Source organism: Octopus bimaculoides, chromosome 7, assembly GCF_001194135.2.
Source record: "Octopus bimaculoides isolate UCB-OBI-ISO-001 chromosome 7, ASM119413v2, whole genome shotgun sequence".
Taxonomy (NCBI): Eukaryota; Metazoa; Mollusca; class Cephalopoda; order Octopoda; family Octopodidae; genus Octopus; species Octopus bimaculoides.
Window position 1 is genome coordinate 62,068,992 of NC_068987.1, and position 1,289 is coordinate 62,070,280.

The window sequence follows — 1,289 nt, forward strand, 5'->3', positions numbered from 1 at the left end:
ATATATATATATATATATATATATATATATATATATATATACCAGTCATGATTATAGTGGATCTCTTTATGGTAAAGATGTCCACTTAAAACAAATAGCTGTGTTTGAGGAATTTAATAAGCCAGGACTGTTGCACAGTAGACATTACATGCAGCCTGAAATAAAGTCCTGTGTCAAAATCCAGTCAGTGGTGGTTAGGTTAAATTGTTAGTGACAAAAGAGGTAATTCTTGCCAACTGTCTTACCTCAGTTTATTGGCAAAATTGATGCATTCAGTATAGCAAACCTGACAAAATTCTGATCAATTTTATACTGCTGCTGTTGTTGCTATTGAATGTTGTAAGTCATTTCCATTCTCTGGAACTTTTTATCATTCACAGCTACATGAATAAATCCAGTTGAAACTTAAGTGCCTTGGCTATGGATGCAATGCAGTTTCAGTGAAAAAAAATATGAACTGTCAACCTTTCAAATAGTTATTTATACATCATGGGCTCTGCTTCTTTCATCTAATAAACCATTAAAAAAGATTATCAAATCATCCTTCAATACTGCAGTGTAGTTAAATACTAAAATTAAAATTGCCTCTAATTTTGTGAAATGTTTACTTCTTAAAAAAAAAAAAAGCCCCTGAAGATGGTAAAAGAAAAAAAAACCTATAGTCCAATAAGATAGGATAACTCCATGCAATTCCCTTATCTATTTGTATCTTGTTTCTCTAAATCCAAATTCATTTCATTTTGTTTTAATTTTTCTTTTGACCTTACATTTTATACATTCTACACAATTATATCCTATAAACAATTTTATATTTTCTTGGTCTCATTAATCTTTTATTTCATTATAGATTCAAGAGACACGAGAAATTCACTGCCAGTATCTAACAATTTCCTACAAGTTTGCAATGAGGATAATCTAAGCAGATGTAGCAGTACAGTTGAGTTGGTTCCTAATACACCAGAAACAAAAGCTTCCAAACAAAAATCAATGGAGGAGGGCCAGCTCTATGCTTACGAAAACACACTGCAATTAGATGACGAAGAGAGAAAAGATATCATGGTGTAATGAAGCCATGTTGAGAACAAACCTCTTTTGTTTCAAGCTTATGTGCATGGATGTACAAAAACGAAGATACATGCATGCAAAATTTTTGTCTCTGCTACAAAAGTGTATATTTACACAAGCATAAACTTTCATGTAAATATAATCGTATGTGTGAGTGTGCATATGTATAATATATATATATATATATATATATATATATATATATATATATATATATATATATA

The 1,289-nt window shown here is 30.0% G+C and overlaps 1 protein-coding gene across 1 annotated transcript in view; it reads left to right on the forward strand.

Annotated features, from left to right (window-relative positions):
* LOC106884520 (phospholipid-transporting ATPase ABCA7) overlaps positions 1 to 1,238 on the forward strand; it is a 289,592-nt gene extending 288,354 nt beyond the window's left edge. Inside the window, exon 48 of the mRNA XM_052969717.1 lies at positions 848 to 1,238. Within this exon, the coding sequence (XP_052825677.1) occupies positions 848 to 1,065 (218 nt within the window). The 3' untranslated portion in view covers positions 1,066 to 1,238. The remainder of the gene's footprint in view (positions 1 to 847) is intronic.
* The last annotated feature ends 51 nt before the right edge of the window (positions 1,239 to 1,289 follow it).